Source organism: Kazachstania africana, chromosome 7, assembly GCF_000304475.1.
Source record: "Kazachstania africana CBS 2517 chromosome 7, complete genome".
Lineage (NCBI taxonomy): Eukaryota > Fungi > Ascomycota > Saccharomycetes > Saccharomycetales > Saccharomycetaceae > Kazachstania > Kazachstania africana.
This window is the reverse complement of record NC_018946.1, coordinates 646,482-660,701: the sequence shown is the minus strand read 5'-3', so window position 1 is coordinate 660,701 and position 14,220 is coordinate 646,482. Positions and strand designations below refer to the sequence as shown.

General features: G+C 37.0%; 8 protein-coding genes and 1 non-coding gene across 9 annotated transcripts; 4 read left to right on the top strand and 5 right to left on the bottom strand.

Moving 5' to 3' along the window:
• Nucleotides 1-327: 327 nt before the first annotated feature.
• On the top strand, nucleotides 328-2,670 carry MBP1 (transcription factor MBP1; the record flags this gene model as incomplete). The annotated part of the gene is made up of 1 exon (XM_003958435.1): nucleotides 328-2,670. One exon carries the CDS (start codon nucleotides 328-330, stop codon nucleotides 2,668-2,670), a length of 2,343 nt encoding a protein of 780 aa, XP_003958484.1.
• A 577-nt stretch (nucleotides 2,671-3,247) lies between these two features.
• Nucleotides 3,248-3,320, top strand: KAFR0Gtrna17A. The gene has a single exon. It is a non-coding gene; the product is annotated as a tRNA-Ala (tRNA).
• Nucleotides 3,321-3,641: 321 nt separating this feature from the next.
• Nucleotides 3,642-4,727, bottom strand: PSA1 (mannose-1-phosphate guanylyltransferase; the record flags this gene model as incomplete). Its single annotated transcript, XM_003958434.1, has 1 exon — nucleotides 3,642-4,727. The coding sequence occupies one exon, from the start codon at nucleotides 4,725-4,727 to the stop codon at nucleotides 3,642-3,644; it is 1,086 nt and encodes a 361-aa protein (XP_003958483.1).
• A 1,362-nt stretch (nucleotides 4,728-6,089) lies between these two features.
• On the top strand, nucleotides 6,090-7,016 carry KAFR0G03150 (sterol desaturase family protein; the record flags this gene model as incomplete). The annotated part of the gene is made up of 1 exon (XM_003958433.1): nucleotides 6,090-7,016. One exon carries the CDS (start codon nucleotides 6,090-6,092, stop codon nucleotides 7,014-7,016), a length of 927 nt encoding a protein of 308 aa, XP_003958482.1.
• A 167-nt stretch (nucleotides 7,017-7,183) lies between these two features.
• Nucleotides 7,184-8,638, bottom strand: MCH1 (Mch1p; the record flags this gene model as incomplete). Its single annotated transcript, XM_003958432.1, has 1 exon — nucleotides 7,184-8,638. The coding sequence occupies one exon, from the start codon at nucleotides 8,636-8,638 to the stop codon at nucleotides 7,184-7,186; it is 1,455 nt and encodes a 484-aa protein (XP_003958481.1).
• A 243-nt stretch (nucleotides 8,639-8,881) lies between these two features.
• Nucleotides 8,882-9,325, bottom strand: PBP4 (Pbp4p; the record flags this gene model as incomplete). Its single annotated transcript, XM_003958431.1, has 1 exon — nucleotides 8,882-9,325. One exon carries the CDS (start codon nucleotides 9,323-9,325, stop codon nucleotides 8,882-8,884), a length of 444 nt encoding a protein of 147 aa, XP_003958480.1.
• A 1,353-nt stretch (nucleotides 9,326-10,678) lies between these two features.
• SLC1 (1-acylglycerol-3-phosphate O-acyltransferase SLC1) lies at nucleotides 10,679-11,554 on the bottom strand (the record flags this gene model as incomplete). Its single annotated transcript, XM_003958430.1, has 1 exon — nucleotides 10,679-11,554. The coding sequence occupies one exon, from the start codon at nucleotides 11,552-11,554 to the stop codon at nucleotides 10,679-10,681; it is 876 nt and encodes a 291-aa protein (XP_003958479.1).
• Nucleotides 11,555-12,275: 721 nt separating this feature from the next.
• On the top strand, nucleotides 12,276-13,007 carry LHP1 (tRNA maturation protein LHP1; the record flags this gene model as incomplete). The annotated part of the gene is made up of 1 exon (XM_003958429.1): nucleotides 12,276-13,007. One exon carries the CDS (start codon nucleotides 12,276-12,278, stop codon nucleotides 13,005-13,007), a length of 732 nt encoding a protein of 243 aa, XP_003958478.1.
• A 58-nt stretch (nucleotides 13,008-13,065) lies between these two features.
• KNH1 (Knh1p) lies at nucleotides 13,066-13,872 on the bottom strand (the record flags this gene model as incomplete). The annotated part of the gene is made up of 1 exon (XM_003958428.1): nucleotides 13,066-13,872. One exon carries the CDS (start codon nucleotides 13,870-13,872, stop codon nucleotides 13,066-13,068), a length of 807 nt encoding a protein of 268 aa, XP_003958477.1.
• Between the last annotated feature and the right edge of the window lie 348 nt (nucleotides 13,873-14,220).

Sequence of the window (14,220 nt, the reverse complement as noted above, 5' to 3'; positions counted from 1 at the left end):
GAGGCAGATGAGCTTCATATCAATGCTAATGATTTGTCTAATACCACCAATATTCGGGTAATAGCGACAATGCGAGACCGAGGGGCCAACCTAGAAAAAAAAATATAAACAAGCTTATTCAATTTTGAAGAAGAAACCCATCATAGACAAGAGATATTGATCGGTTGAGTGGTATATAATAGAACGTAATTGCAACAATTTCTGTGCTGCTCAATTAACGATATCAATTCTGTTTTATATTCTACTATTATACCGAATTCATCGAACTCCGTTCTGAAGATAGAGAAACTATACTACCCAAAATTTTCATAGACAATCAAATAATAAATGTCAAACCAAATATACTCTGCAAAATATTCAGGAGTAGAGGTTTATGAGTTCATTCATCCCACTGGTTCCATAATGAAGCGAAAAAAGGACGGTTGGGTCAATGCAACGCATATACTGAAGGCGGCGAATTTTGCCAAAGCTAAAAGAACAAGAATATTAGAGAAAGAAGTGCTTCCTGGGACACATGAAAAGGTTCAAGGTGGATTTGGGAAATATCAAGGTACCTGGATACCATTAGAATCCGCTATTGCACTAGCTGAGAAATTTGCTGTGTATCAGGAATTAAAACCCTTATTTGATTTCACACAAACGGATGGCTCAGAGTCTCCGCCACCAGCTCCAAAACATCATCATGCGTCAAGGACAGATAGTTCAAGAAAAAAAGCTACGAAAAGTGCTAGCATGTCTGCATTAAGCGATAAAAGACTAAATAGCTCCAATTCTGTTACACCTGTTTCAGAAAATGGACAGACTCCCTTAACAGTAGTAAACCCAATGGTATCAAGAAAGAGAGGTAGACCTCCTAATACTATCAAGGCAAAGAGAAGGTTAGGTGTAGGTGGACCAACTTTGCAGAGATCTCAAAGTGATATGAATTTCCCCAGACCTAATATACCGAATTCTTCAATAACGACAACACAGCTACCTACGGTTAAATTGACAGGGAGATTAGATACATTAGAAGAACATAGAAATGAGGCGAAGTACAAAGAGTTAGATATAGACGATGGTTTATCGAGCGATATTGAACCAACAGGAAATACCCACAACGCTATCGAATCCCATCACATCCCTTCAGGCCTTCACAGAGGGTCTGTGCCATCAGTAGCATCATCTCCCTCTTTACCCACCTCTCCAAGTGATTTTTCAGAGGCTAATGCATTTGACCAACAGCACTTTGGTAGTGCGGGCACATCACCTACAATTTCCTTGATTCCAAGATACTCGCTAACGCAAACGCGTCTGCGCACCTCAGATATCAATGATAAGGTGAACAGTTACCTATCAAAGCTAGTGGATTATTTTATTTCAAATGAAATGAAATCGGACAAATCAGTACCACACGAGTTACTAACTCCTCCAGAGCACAGTGCCCCATATATAGACACCCCAATAGACCCAGAAATGCATACTGCATTCCATTGGGCATGCTCCATGGGGAATTTACCAATAGTTGAAGCATTATATGGCGTTGGAACAAGTATACGATCAATCAATTCGCAGGGACAGACACCTTTAATGAAAAGTTCTCTTTTTCATAATTCATACACCAAGAGAACTTTCCCACGCATTTTCCAATTATTACATGAAACTGTTTTTGATGTAGACTCCAATTCACAGACTGTTATTCACCATATCACAAAAAGAAAATCATCCACGCCATCAGCTGTCTATTATTTGGATATAGTGTTGTCAAAATTGAAAGATTTTGCTCCACAGTACAGAATAGAATTACTATTAAACTCACAGGACTCTAATGGTGATACAGCATTACATATTGCCGCTAAGAATGGTGATAAGTCGTTTTTTAACACTTTGATCAAGAACGGTGCATTAAGTACTATTCCGAACAAAGAAAATCAAACGCCCGATGAAATCATGAATAAACAACAGCAGAAGCATTTATTGTTGTTAGAAGGTCAGAATAATAGTGTGCACAATTTAAATACTAATGATGCGGCAATGGATGACACATTGATGTCACCAAGTGATTTTATTATGTACCCATCCCAAGCTGCAACAAGGTTTTCTAGAGGCATACCAAATATAGTATCATCTTTGAAGGACATTGCAGAGCTATATAATACCAATTACCAAAAAAGGGAAAACTATATCAAAAATGTTAACAAGACTATAAAGAGCATAGACAATAGCATTAAAAAAATAGATACTAGAAGCTTGGAAATATTGAACGATGGGAGGGACTTGGATTTGAAATCCAGTTTGACAATCAAACAGAATGAGGTAAACGAAATGAAAAATAAAATATTTAAGTTAAAAAATGGCTTAAGGAATAGACTTTTAAAGAATGAAAATAATAAATTAGCAAAACTCCTTGAGTCAGAAAAAAATATTAATGAGGGACAAGGGGAAAATATGGACAAATTAGGTCTTTCTCTGGAATTGACTAAATACCAATTGAGAAAGAAGGCGATGCTGGATACAATCGTTCGTTTAATGAGTGATAACTCCAAGACCCAGAAATATAGAAGAATGATCAGTGAAGGCACTGAAATCTCACCAGAAGATGTCGACCAGTGCCTGGATGTAATATTAGAAAGTTTGACTGGTATTGGTAACAATGACGGCAATACCAATGACAAACATGATAACGCATAGATTTTTTTGGTTTATTTTTATATAATTATTTTACGGTAAATACATGGGATATTCCTTCATATTTTCTTTCAGCAATGAAGTATAAGTTATTGACAGAGAGCGAGGTTATACCTGAATTATTGAACTCTCTTTTCTTGAATACATCCGCTTAAAGGGCTGGATTGACAGTATCGCTGGCTTTGCACCTACGTAACATCTTTATACTGACTCAAACTCTGAAAGTCCGGAAAATGTAGAATTCTTTACCTCTTATTTAAAAAGATAGACCATTTTGTAAATAGCCATACCAGTTTGCTCATTGAGATGTCCATACCTTAAGATCTATACCACCGTCAAAGATATTTTAAAACAAGTAATATATTTGTGTCATTTCAATCAATTAGTCAGATGAAATGTACGGCACAACATAGACCAACACTCCAATATCCTTCGATACAAATATGCCACCCAAACTCCAAATGAAGACGATATTGATTCCTACCAAAGGTAATTCTAATATTTGCGAAAGATGTGGCGGTTGTGAGAAAGACAAGTCCGGAATGTAGTTGATTGCACTGAAATAAAACCAATAGATTACGGGCGTGTGGCGTAGTTGGTAGCGCGCTCCCTTAGCATGGGAGAGGTCTTCGGTTCGATTCCGGACTCGTCCAAAATTTATTTTTTTGCAAATTTTATAGCAGTATAAAATTGTTGTGCCAACTTATAAAAAGGTCTAAAACGATGTAGCGATAGTATTTTTTAACTATTTTCTGGATTGATCTCATCAATATTGATTTGTGATACAAATTGTATATACTTTTAAATAAAACCATATAATAGAAAAAGAAAAATATAACTATTACAAAATTAAAGTCATGACATGAATAGTGAGAATAATAGGTGGAAAATATCATAAACAGCTAAAACCAAATGTGAAAGAGGGTGATATAAAAAAAGACGTAACCCTTCTTACTTTCATTTTTTAGTCTATTCTACATAATAATAGCTTCTTGTGGAACGTTAGCAGAAATAGATTTGTGAGGTAAGACCTTACCACCGTTTACGTAAATTTCATCCTTGACTTCGACATCGTCACCTAAGACAGTGACACCTTCTAGACGACACCATTTACCGACGGTAGAGTTCCAGCCGACGATGGTGGATTTGACTAAAGAGTGGTCTTTGACGGTGGAGTTAGCTAAGATGACGGATCTAGTTATTCTGGCACCATCACCGATAATACAGTTTGGACCAATGACAGCATCTGGACCGATTTTAGCATTTGGAGAAATCTTGGCGGTTGGGTCGATCATGACGTTACCGACAATGTTTGAACCTTTAACTAATTTATCGGAATTTTTCTTAGCTAAAGAGTTTAAGTATAGTACGGTACCCGATAAGAAATCTTTTGGTTGACCGACATCCATCCAGAAACCTTCTAAATCGAAGGAGTATAAGGATTTTTGTTCGACAAGGATTGGGAAAGTTTCCTTTTCGATAGAAGTTGGTTTCATTTCGATTAAATCGATGACTTCTGGGTTTAAGATGTATAAACCGGCGTTAATTCTGTTACCAACGAATTCGACTGGTTTTTCAACGAATCTATCAATTAAATTTGGAGTGGCCAAATCATGGACGATGACACCGTATTTAGAAGGTTCATCAACCTTAGTAGCAACAATGGTACCTTTACCACCGTGAGCGTTGTGAAATTCAGCTAATTCTCTGAATGGATAATCACAAATGACGTCAGAATTTAAGACAAAGAATGGAGAGTTATCTTTTTTCAAAACTTTTTCAGCTAATTTTAATGGACCAGCTGTACCTAATGGTTCAGTTTCGACGGAGAAAGTGATTGAGACACCGTATTCCTTTTCGTACTTTTGTAACGTTTCGACCATAACTTCTGGTCTGTAGTTAACTGCTAAGACGATATCGGTGACACCAGCAGAAGCTAAAGCTTCAATTTGATGTAAAATCATTGGTCTGTTACCGAATTCGACTAATGGCTTTGGAACAGTCAAAGTCAATGGTCTTAATCTGGTACCGTAACCACCTACTAAAATTAAACCTTTCATTTTATATTATTATTATCGTACTAAAGTTATTGAATGAATCAAAGTCAAAGATGTAAGTTCAAAAAAAAGAATATAGATAAGAATAAGAAAATAACGAAGAAAAGAAAACTTGGCGAGCATTATTCTATCTTTTTATATATCAAATAGAACAACACAACGACAACCACTTTTCTTCCCTCGAGGCCCAAAGTTAAACAAGAAAAAAAAAGAGAGAACAAAAAAACACCAAAAAAAACGCCAAAAGGACCTTGTAAGAGCTGTTGTATTCTCATGCATGAAATGATCGCTGGACCGGTAACAACAGTAGTACATACGTATTTGCTAAACAGGACTAACACGAATCAGAGAGTACTCTTGTTGTTGTTGCTCCACACAATCGCGAGAGAGCAATAATGGTATCATGTCGAGGTGAAAAAGACAGCTGTTCACATTGTGCTTCAATCATTTCTCTGGTTGAATTTTTCGCGGGCGATGAGTACTTTCTCTTTTTCTCTCTCTCTCTCTCTGTGCCTCCCGCTGGCGGATTGTCCTGCTGGGGAGAATCTTGCTGGGGACGGGGGGGGGGGGCCGACTGGACGCCCGAGAAAAAAAAAATTTCAGTTTATTTTTAAATGCTGAGAAACCGTCGTGGACCGGAAACGATTTCTTTGGCAGAAACTAACAGCAGCGATAGTGGCCACTGATGGAGTCGTTTGCCACGCAGACCTATGGGACATCCTTTCCTTCACCTTGCGTGGCATTCTTGTCGTTGTAAAACGTTCCCAAGAATCTATGGTATGGGTCCAAAATACCGTGTGGTTTAAACACCGTGAAGCCACCTGGCCCACAATTAAATTCAAATAAGATAGTGAATAACACCATCTTTTTCTTGTTCCTGGCAAGACCTAATTCGTAACCTCAAGTGGTTACCACTCCCGGTTAGGGCTTACATTCACTCAGTGTTGGCAGCTCTGCCTAATTCACCCAAACACAAGTCCCGTGCACCACCCGCAAGCGCGTCTTTCCTCCTGAGTTGTCGTTCACTTGCTCGCGCCACTTCATCTGAAGGGCCCTTGGCGTCTCCTTCCTCGGAGTGGGAGAACACACTCACTACCAGGATATATCGTTCGCACCTTTGTCAAGACAATCTCATCAACTACTTCTCGAGAAAAGTTTACCATATATAAAAACACAATACCTCTATTCTTCCATTGGTCACAAAAGTTTTTTCATGTTGATATCTAAACGACCACCCATTGTCTTCAACTATCGTTTACTTGATACACCCAAAATAATGTATTTATATATATATATATATATATACGTAGGTTCACACATCGCCTACTTCTTATTTTGATATTCTCTTTCCAACAAGTGCAACCAATGTCTACCGTATTCAATAACGCTACCATCTCAAAATTGGTCAAAGATGACTCTTTCCAAATAATTTTCAAGAATATAGGCAATTATCAGCCACAGCTCACATTTATAGAACAGGTCTGGGCTACGTGGTATGTCTACATGAATAACGACGTCCTCGCTACGGGCCTAATGTTCTTCGTACTACACGAATTCATGTATTTTATAAGATGTTTGCCTTGGTTTATTATCGATTCACTACCTTATTTCAGAAAGTGGAAAATCCAGCCAACAAAAATACCTAGCAAGAAAGAACAGTTAGAATGCTTGAAATCTGTCTTATTATCACATTTTTTAGTGGAAGCAATCCCAATCTGGACTTTCCATCCAATGTGTGAGAAATTGGGTATATCCGTTAAAGTGCCCTTCCCTTCTTTGAAAACAATGTCGCTTGAAATTGCCCTCTTCTTTGTATTGGAAGATATGTGGCATTATTGGCTACACAGACTGTTTCATTACGGTAATTTCTACAAATACATTCACAAGCAACATCATCGATACGCTGCTCCATTCGGTTTAGCCGCTGAATACGCACATCCAATTGAAACAATGAGTCTAGGTTTTGGCACAGTAGGTATGCCTATCCTGTACGTCATGTATACGGGCAATTTACATCTCTTTACACTTTGCATATGGATCACATTAAGATTATTTCAAGCTGTAGACGCTCATTCTGGTTACGATTTCCCATGGTCCTTACACAATTTCTTACCCTTCTGGGCTGGTGCCGAACATCATGATTTACACCATCACTATTTTATCGGGAATTATGCATCCTCCTTCAGATGGTGGGACTACTATTTGGATACAGAAGCTGGTCCCGACGCCAAGATTGCTAGAGAAGAGAGAATGAAACTGACAGCAGTGAAAAATGCGAAGAAATATAATTAACATGATCTTATAAATCATATCCTCTTTCATTACATGATGCTATTATTTCATTTGTTTTAGTCACTTACATATACCATAAGTTTAAAGAATATATTCACTCTATTTGGAATTATATATTTGTTTTTTATATGTTATATGAGTCTTGACTCACTTACCTTCTTGCGGTACTATATCTGGCTGTTTCTTTTACTCCAATAATTATATACTAACCAACTCAATCCAAACGCACATATGTTTTGCAACAAACCAATTTCATAAACTGATTTGATACAGATACTTGAACCGTCATTAGCACAATTTGAATCAAAAGTCTTTGCAAATTGTAGGCATGAAAGAAGTGTCCCTACTGCTGGTGATATCATTAAGAAACCAAATATTTTCCCAAAATGTCTGTTCTTGTAAATAATCAGGGTTAAAATTGGGTAAATTGTGTATAAGCCTCCATTCACTATTCCAAACATCGACCCTATGAAGTATAGGAAATAAATGGAAATGCTACTGTCTGTTGATGTGACTATAAATAGTAGTAGATGCAAAAATAAGGAGCAGGCAAGGTATAAGAACAGGATATGTTTTTGTCTGTAACCTCTTCTTGTTTGAAAATCCATTATTACACCAGTTAGTAATCTAGAAACCACTGAGGACAGTGCATAAACTGGCAATAGTGTGGTGGTGGGGGTTGCTTGCGATGGTACCAAGATAGTTGATATGGTGGACATATCTACAGCAAACATCTCTAATGGGCCTAAAGAAAAAATCATTGAGACCAATAGTATGAGTAGTACGGGATTCTTAAATAAATGTAATGACGAATTGGTTTCTTTAGTATCGTTGGTATCTGACGTTTTCGAAGATACAGAAATAGAAGATATCGAAACCGAGGAGTCTTGCAATAAAGGATCTGCCTCTTGATGATGTTGTATGTAATCACTTTCAATATGAGTAAGTAAGGACACTACGCCCGTTGCAATCCATGCTAGAAGACCGACAATAATATATAAAATTGCGAAAAATCTGAAGATTCTTGCTAAATTTAAGTATCTTGTACTATCACTATTGGAAGTCCAAAACCAGGGCACTTTAATCAACTGAGAACCTAGAAAGGATGATACTCCGAATGCAGTAGTTGGCAAACTAACGGACAACAATTTCTTTGAAGGGTAAAGCTTCGTGCAGGTTAATAATGCACTGAAATAGAGACAGCTGGTGGAAACACCAATACAAAAGAAACTGGCTAAAGATGCATGGAAAGCAAATGTAGAATCATTCCTTGAATGGAAAACATGAGAAATATAAGAGTAACTCGGTACAAATCCTAATACTGATAGGCAACTTAGTGTTATGGGACCATGAGAATCAGCGATGATTCCTAATATCGGAGGAGTCAAATACAACCCCAGATTGGTCGTACTAGCTATAATATTTATTTGCCATGAGGAGTAATGCAAAACAGACTGCCAGGAGTGTGCATACAATGATATGATAGTAATAAACCCAGCAGTTAGCAGCGATAGTAGCGATAATATGTAAGCTAGAAAATGCGATGACTTCGTAGATAATAACTTCGGAAGCAAATGCCTTACGTGGTACGATAGACGACGTTCTATACTAGATAAGGCCATGATATACACTTAGCCATGAAGAGGTATGTACTACCCGCAGTTTGTTATATTCAATAATTGATATCCTTGTGATTTCAATTAACATCAACTTGTCTTGCCAAGGTATTTTTTTTTTTTTATATTTGATAACTCATTCGATCGCAAGGATTTAGATCTCAATGTATTGATATTGATTGATATGATATTAGATGTAAATTATATATTTATATTTGTAGTCTGAATAAAAATGAATTAGATGGCATGCTAATTTTTTAAGATTTTAGCTATATCATTTAGACAAGCATATTTCTTATTCTTGCTTTTGTTTTTATTGTTGGAGACGATGTCCCAGTTAGATGGATTTATTGCAGTGGAATCATGAGTATTTACAATATTGTTGTATTCTTGGACAGACTTTTGAACAGTAAACTCAGAGTATAGATCTTTCATGAACTGTCTTACTTCATCTCTATTATATGGTTGTCTAGAGATATTATGCTTTTTATTAGTTTTTTTATTGGATGATTGCTGTTGTTGCTTGGCAACATTCACTGTCTGATTATGGCCGTGATTATTATGATGATGCGGTTGTTGTTGTCGTTGTTTTGGAATAAACCTGGATGCAGCCTGTGCCCATCCAGTGAGTTTTGGGGTTGTTTTAGCGGTGGTAGTAGTGATAGTAGTGGTTGCGGTAGTAGTAATGCTCATTAAGGAAAGATGTGCTCTGAGTAAAAAAAGATGATGAATGCAAAGTAAAGGGGAATAACTAAAATACAGTAAGTAATGATGAGAAATGAAGGAATACAATTGACTGGTCTATGTCACCCAAAAGCCAATATTGATGTATCCCATGTATATATTGATACCGGGAGTGATGAGTCCTCTTTTTTCACGAATCGTCCGTCCACACAAAAAATTTCTAAACCTTTTTTTTTTGAAGAAAATTGCTGAAAAAAGGGATCGTTTGAAACGAATACATTTACCCTGACTGATTCACTCTAACCCTAACTGTGTCAGGTGAAAACCCTAATTTGACATTATTACCCGGTAGTCAGGTGAGGTCGATGGGACGTCTGAGAGTGAGAGAAAGCGATATGTGTACATTAGACAGATGAAGGTAGGGCAGTTATGAGACGAGGTCAGTAACTCTGGAATCGTGCAGTGTCTACATCAACCATATCATTTTTGACTGTTTTGTGTGTATGCGAGATATTCTTCAGGACAGCAAAACTGTTGGCCGTCCCATCGAAGAATTACTGTATGACAGCCACCATTTCTCACACAGTTTCGGAAAGCATTCATGACTTACCTCTCTTCTGATGCATACATTGAACTATATCAGACTTCGGTTGGATTTTGTCATAGTTTCAAGTATAGTTGCTTCAATGGCAGTAGCCCCAATTTTACGCATCTTCCCTGTTCGACGGACTACGGAGAGCATAGTGGCATATATCTTTGTTTGGATTAAAAACTTTTTCTAAAAGAGATGTCTATGACATACTTAGATATGCGAAGAAATTGTTTTCGCCCATTATGCCATGTACGGTGCATCTACTAACTTTTCCTTATCATGGTTCAATGGCGTCCTTGACTCCAGTTTGAACATTAATTTAGGCAACTTCATTTATCTTATTCAACTCTAAATTTAGTAATAAACCCAAAGAGATTTCAAAGAAATTAAAGGTAACGAATTGCATTGGTCTGAAAGGGCAATAACCTATAAGACATCCTCAAAAGAAGCTCAAGGACATGACAGAAAGCCTTATACAGCACTTTATGTTGGCTCTGTGGTAATAGATATTTCACAGAGCGCTCCTTCACAGTGTGCTATAAGATCGCCCTAGCAGATCAAACAGATTTCGCAATGGCATTTTCTGAACAAACGGCTAGTAAAGCTGTCGTTGACGCACTTGTAAATATCCAAGATTTTTCTCAATGTGTAGGTATGAATACATACATACATATTTATATGTGCTGGACATTGTTAGTTATATATTCCTTCGAGATGAATACATTTGGATGTAACCTAAGAAAAGTGCATATAAATGAGATTGTAAAGTCTTATTTCTCAGCAGTAATACCAATGCTACTCGAGGCTGGAACTTCTTCAACAATATCCTTGGCAGGAAGTGCTTTTTTCACAATACGTCCGTTCTTTTCAACTAAATTTGGTGGAAGGTTAGTGTCAACGATTGGAATTGAGTAACCGACTTCCTTCAGTTCCTTTGAGATCAAATCTCTGACCTTTTCGGTGAATGCACCGATGTCTTCTTTCTTCAAATCAGATGTTGGAATTGGGTCTAGGACTTTAATGATTAGAGTACCTCTGTTGAAAACATTCCATTTGGAGAACATAATAGTACTGGTGTTTGAGACGACGACTGGGACAATGGGGATGTTACCTTGTTGAGCTAAATGGAAAGCACCTTTTTTGAATGGTAGGGTTTCCAAATCAGTAGTGTAAGATCTAGTACCTTCTGGGAAAATCCATAAGGCTCTCTTATTATCTTTAATCTTTCGTAAACTGTTATTTAAAGTTTTGACTGATTTCTCTCTGTTACCTCTGTCTAAGAAGAGGGTACCGCTTAATGCCATGAACCAGCCCAAAATTGGGACGTACCTTAATGATTTCTTGGCACTAACGGTACAGCCTTTTGGGAACATCCTGCCCAATACTAAAATATCTAGGGCAGATTGATGATTAGAGACAGCAATACATGGTAAGTTTGTAATATTATGTTCATTGATAACTTTAACGTCGATTCCCATGATATATTTAGATGCGTAATAGTAGAAACGTGCCGTGGTCCATTGTGCTAAGTGTTGCTTTCCAATAATGAGACAAACAATAGACGCAAGCGTACCATAGAGGGCACTTACCATTAATACCACGACGGCCAGAAACGTCCTGAAATAATATAAGAAATTGTTAGCCATTTTTTGGTGTTAGACTTCCTGAAATTAGTAAATGTGTCAACTACCTTACTTTCCCATATGGTGATCTCTCTTCTAAACTTCGAACTTTTCAACAAATTTCAAAAAAAGCAACTTATAATATGCGGTGCATGGGTGCTGCACTAACCAAATCGACGAGTCCCATAGCAACGTATACGCAAAGGCATGTGGACTGTTAAGCTGAAAGGAGAGTATTCTACACTGTTAATGTCAGTTTTAGATATGTATTGCAGAACTGTTTGTGGAATTAGTTGAATCGAGAACAGAGAATGCGTATGCGAACAGAAATGATATCAGTATACCATCGGTACAATCAAATAAAGATTGAGAATACGTGTTGGTACAATGGATAATAAAGTGGTGGCAGCTATAGATATATGTTTTCGATCCGTTTCTGAAACGCAACCTGACAAGAACGGTTCAAAAGGCGCCAGTAAGATCTTTTGACAGTCTTTTTTGCCCTTTCAATGAATATCTTCATCTGCTGGTCAAACAGACAGGCACACAACGCTGCAGATCAGAAGAAGTGCCAAGTTTTAAAGTCACTTCAACCCTCACTGAGAAAAAAAAATATAAACTTGTTGTTTGACTGCTCTTTGCACAGCGCGATCAGTTCCAATATATAACGACGTTCAGTGAAAAAAAAAAAATTCTTCATGTGCAGAAATTTCAACCTCATCGAAGCCAATTATACAAGGAAATCATGTCGAGCAGTAGACGTAACTCGTTCCAAAACATCGAATTCACACCTGAAACACGTCGTGAATGTTTGAAACAAGTAGAATTCTATTTCTCTGAGTTTAACTTACCATATGACAAGTTTTTACGTTCCATTGTGAACAAGAATAATGGCTGGGTACCAATTAGTACAATCGTTACATTCAACAGAATGAAGAAGTACAGACCAGTGGAAACTGTTGTGGAAGTTTTGAAGGAGTCCAAAATCTTGATGGTTTCAGAAGATGGTGAAAATGTCAAGAGACGTGAAGCATTAGTTATTGATAAAGATTTGCAAAATTTGAAAAAAATTATTGTCATGGGATTCCCAACTGATAAGGAAAATATGCAAGAAATTTTAGAGAAATGGTTTGACGATGTCAGTTCTGGATCTATTACCCAAGTTAGATTAAGGAGAGAACGTGGTAAGAAATTTAATGGTGACGTTATCATTGATTTTAAAAGCGTTGAAGATTGTAACGCTTTTTATGATAAATATCCAGAAGCTGATCCATTGACTTTTGAAGAGAAAAAATTATCTTTAGTAAAGAAAAAGGATTTTGAATTACAAAAGCAAGCCACCAAAGCTAAAAATTTCAGTGGTAGTGGTCAAAGGTCAAGATCCTTCAGTGGTCATAGAAAAAATATGCCAAAATTGACGCAAGAGTCAAATGACGAAAAGAAAGATGATAACGAAGATGAAAGTGCTGTCATATAAAAAAACATTAAATTAACAGTGCTACGCACATATACTTATAAAAAGTAAAAATAAAATTCTAATTATTTATTTTTCTTCTTGACACTTTTTTTGTCCTTATGGTAGGATTATACCAGCCACCATTTTTTATTGGCATCCTTGCCCTTGAAACATGATTAACGTCTCTACGAATTGAGTATGACCATGATGGTGTGATTGTAGTGCTATGATCGATGTAACTCCTAAATGTCGAATAAAATGTTATTTTACTACTTTTAGGATACTGTTTTGTCCAAGTAGCCCTCGGATTACATTTTGTCTGTGGTTGGAATTGCATTGGGGCATATCTAGTCAAGCCCGTCTGCTCAGTATAACGCGTGTCCCCCGTAATTTCACTTGAGGAAGAACTAGTAGTAGTACTGGAAGTCGTTGTAGCTGGGACATTTGCTGTTGTCTTGGTTTCTGCATTCGGAACCAAAGTAGTACTGATAATCAGTTCGATGTTGGCCCTAGATAGTAACTTGAATCTCGGAGAATATTTGATCATATAACCAAAGGGATACTCTAAATAAAATTGTATGAAGTAAATATCATTTATCCCAATTTGGTCTGAGGGTATAATGGCTAGCAACTGAGATTTTTCAGCTTTTATTAAGCTAGCAATATTATAAATTACTTGTATATTTGTATTAGAGCCTTTGCATAATTTTAACGTCATACTTCTTGGGACTTCGTCATTTCGAAAATCCCAATGTATTGGGATTTCGAAGTTATTATTACTTTTTAAGAGATATTTCGTATTTAAGGTAGGCGATAGTATCTCTATATCAGTAGATGATATGACTGGTAGAATGGTGAAAATCCATAAAAACATACAAAGAATCATTCCAATCGCAAAAAATATTAGCTACATGATTTTATGTATAGGAAAGAATACGATTAGCCAAGAGGATGTGAATGTTCAAGCACTGTTTTCTCTTATATAAGTAGTGTTTTAAAAGGGGAAACACGAGAATCGACCACCTTTAAAACGTGGCGACGGGCGACTATAAAACAAATATAGGCATACAAGCATCCAAGCTGGCGTTGACCACTCAAGGGGATGTGACCACATTTAAGATGGGGTTTTCCGGATAGTCCAGCACTGTAGTACTACGGATGTGGTTTCATTGATAACATTTATGTTTTTGGTGTGGTACTCTATGCGTATGTGACGCTACTATATATATTAAAT